At 39.1% G+C, this 2,738-nt stretch overlaps 1 protein-coding gene across 1 annotated transcript in view; it reads left to right on the forward strand.

The window, feature by feature from the left end:
• Positions 1–977, forward strand: part of LOC107702900 (regulator of G-protein signaling 3-like) — a gene marked incomplete at its 3' end in the record, with an annotated part of 61,812 nt that extends 60,835 nt beyond the window's left edge. Inside the window, exon 11 of the mRNA XM_016505337.1 lies at positions 846–977. Coding sequence (XP_016360823.1) covers positions 846–977 — 132 coding nt within the window. The remainder of the gene's footprint in view (positions 1–845) is intronic.
• Between the last annotated feature and the right edge of the window lie 1,761 nt (positions 978–2,738).

Here is a 2,738-nt window from a genome sequence, read left to right on the forward strand (position 1 = left end):
GAGAATGGGTATTACTGTTGTACCATGGCGCAGTACGTTTTTCTCTAACCTTTTTCAGTTTGATGGGGGCAACAGCTTCTAATGTATTAGAGAAGATAGTACCCATGTTGCTAGTAATTTTGTCTAGTTCATGTGTATTTAAGGGTACACAGAGGAGTTGAGATAAATCAGGCAGGTTATTTGTGAATCTGTCTTTACCAGAGAGTTACTAAAGTACTTAACACCGCTATGTGGAAAGCACTTGTTAGTTTGATCAAATTAATGGCTAAAATGTGGAAAAAAACGGAATTTGTTTACATTTGTAAGAATGTAAGCATGCCCATAATTCAAATGGATAAAAATATACACATAAAACGTTTTATTGGAAATGTAATATTTTCTGTGAGGATAGAATTATCATTATTATCATTAGCCCATTCTAACAATCATTAAGTAGAAAGTCCTTGTAATGATTGGACCAATGTGTGCGTGTGTGCGTTGCAAGCATTTGTCATTTGTCTTTATAGACAAAGTGTTTTTGTGGTGCATCAGTTAGCATTGTTATGACATCATCCTTCTGTGACAAGTGTATAAATCAGTGAAGTGCACAGTTGGGGTCTTAAGATGGATCACACCCAAAATGGATCACACCCATATCTCTAATCACTTCTGGCAGTGCTTGAAAACAGTTGAGACACAAGCAAATAAGAGCTTTTCTCTTTCTCTCAACATAGAGCAACTTCTGGCTTCTCTGCACTACAAACAAAACAAGCCAAATTATTTTTTTCTTCACTTGACCAAACCCCATAAACATTTGCATACTACAATATTAATCTCTGTCTCTCTCCCTGTCTCTGTCTCAGCAGAAATGTGATTGTCTTCTGGGTCTGGAAGCAAATTCTCTGGAGCAAAAAGCAAGAGTGTGTCAGTGTTTGAGCGAGAACATCAAAAAACAGCTACAGCTGCACGGGAGACAGACTTTCTGCCCATCTCAGCAGGTACAGTACATCACTTTTTTTCTGGACATATTCAGGGCCTAACAATAAGGGCCTTAAGCTGATGTGGTAGAGTTTCAAGCCATTTGCCCATCAGTGTTTCTGCATCTTACATAGGTTGATCATGCCCATGCAGTGCGTGGGATGGTTCTCCAAACTCTCATTATTTGGGATAAGCAGGTTCTTCTTAGTTTTTCATGCATTTTCAAACCAATCTTTGTAACATACTTTCTTATCTGGTTGAACATTAATGCCTCAAGACTTAAAGGAATAGTTCACCCAAAATGAAAATTTGCTGAAAATGTACTACTCCTCAGGCCATCCAAGATGTAGATTAGTTTGTTTCTTCATCAGATTTGGAGAAATGTAGCATTGCATCACTTGCTCACCAGTGGATCCCCTGCAGTGAATGGGTGCCGTCAGAATGAGAGTCCAAACAGCTGATAAAAACATCACAATAATCCACACCACTCTAATCCATCAGTTAACATCTTGTACAAGCGGAAAGCTGTGTGTTTGTAAGAAACAAATCCATGAGTAATGCTAAATTTCTCCAAATCAGGATGGCCTAAGGGTGAGTAAATTGTCAGAAAATTTTCATTTTTGGATGAACTAATCCTTTAAGATCTTTAGTCTCTCCATCAGCAGGTTCACACACTTTGTGACTCCATGAGCACGGGTGACTCAAGATTACTGTCAGCATACTGAAGACTGCAAGGAAATTGCTCTGAAGTGCTGACATCTGTTGTACTGTTAGCTGTCAATCCATAGACATCACCGTCTGTGGCACAGTTTTCTCTCTGAACAGCATGAACAAACTGGGTAATGATCTCTTTCTGGATCGCGTTGCTGATCCAATTGTCTCTTGTTATCACCCGCTCTCTTTCCATAGGTAGATTGTAGGTACAGCACATTTCAGTATCAACTTGCAAAGCATCAACTAGAAATGCTTTTGCTCCATTCATCACACAACATGATCATGTTGCTTCATAAGACTTTGGATTAAACTAGTGGTTCTTTTTGGAGATGTGTGATGTCACATGAACATGGTGGCACCCTGTTAATGATAAACATTCACTTCTGATGAAACAAATGCATCAGCGAGTGTATGTTTTGACACTAAGTCTGTTAATATGTGCTAATAATGCCATTTTTTGTATGTGAGTCTTCAGCCAACAGAGCGCTGATATATATGGCTAGAAGTCTGATATTTAGTAGAAATATTCCACATTGATTTGGAAGACAGAATTAGTCCAATAGGCTTTGAGTCAGATCTTGCACCTAATATCATTTATTCCTCTGCTCTTCATTCACATGAAAGAGAAGGTGTGTGTTGATCACAGATGCTTTTATCAGACTTTGAATCAGCTTTCACTGCTTTTCAATCATTTTCTCTGCCCCTCTTTTGCTTTATGCCTCTCTTCACCTCTCTGTTCCATCATTCTGACCGTCTGTCTGTCTGTTTGCGGGGTTCCAGATGGGTTTTTCAAGCAGGACTAACTGCAGTTGTGCAATGTGGCTGATCAGTTTAAATGTCTCTCTGTGTGTCTGTCTTGTACATGATTTAGGGCTGCAGTTCCCAAAATGAGTTGCAAGTCTCAGACAGCAGGAAAAAAATAAGACCAAAAGTAAATAATAAAATATAAAGACACACACTACCCTACACCTCAAGGTGTAGGGTTTAAGGCTTTTGGTTTATGGGGGAGGTGTCCTCATAAACCATGTATACCAGAACACACACACACAAACACACACACACACACA

Source organism: Sinocyclocheilus anshuiensis, unplaced genomic scaffold, assembly GCF_001515605.1.
Source record: "Sinocyclocheilus anshuiensis isolate Anshui unplaced genomic scaffold, SAMN03320099.WGS_v1.1 scaffold238, whole genome shotgun sequence".
Lineage (NCBI taxonomy): Eukaryota > Metazoa > Chordata > Actinopteri > Cypriniformes > Cyprinidae > Sinocyclocheilus > Sinocyclocheilus anshuiensis.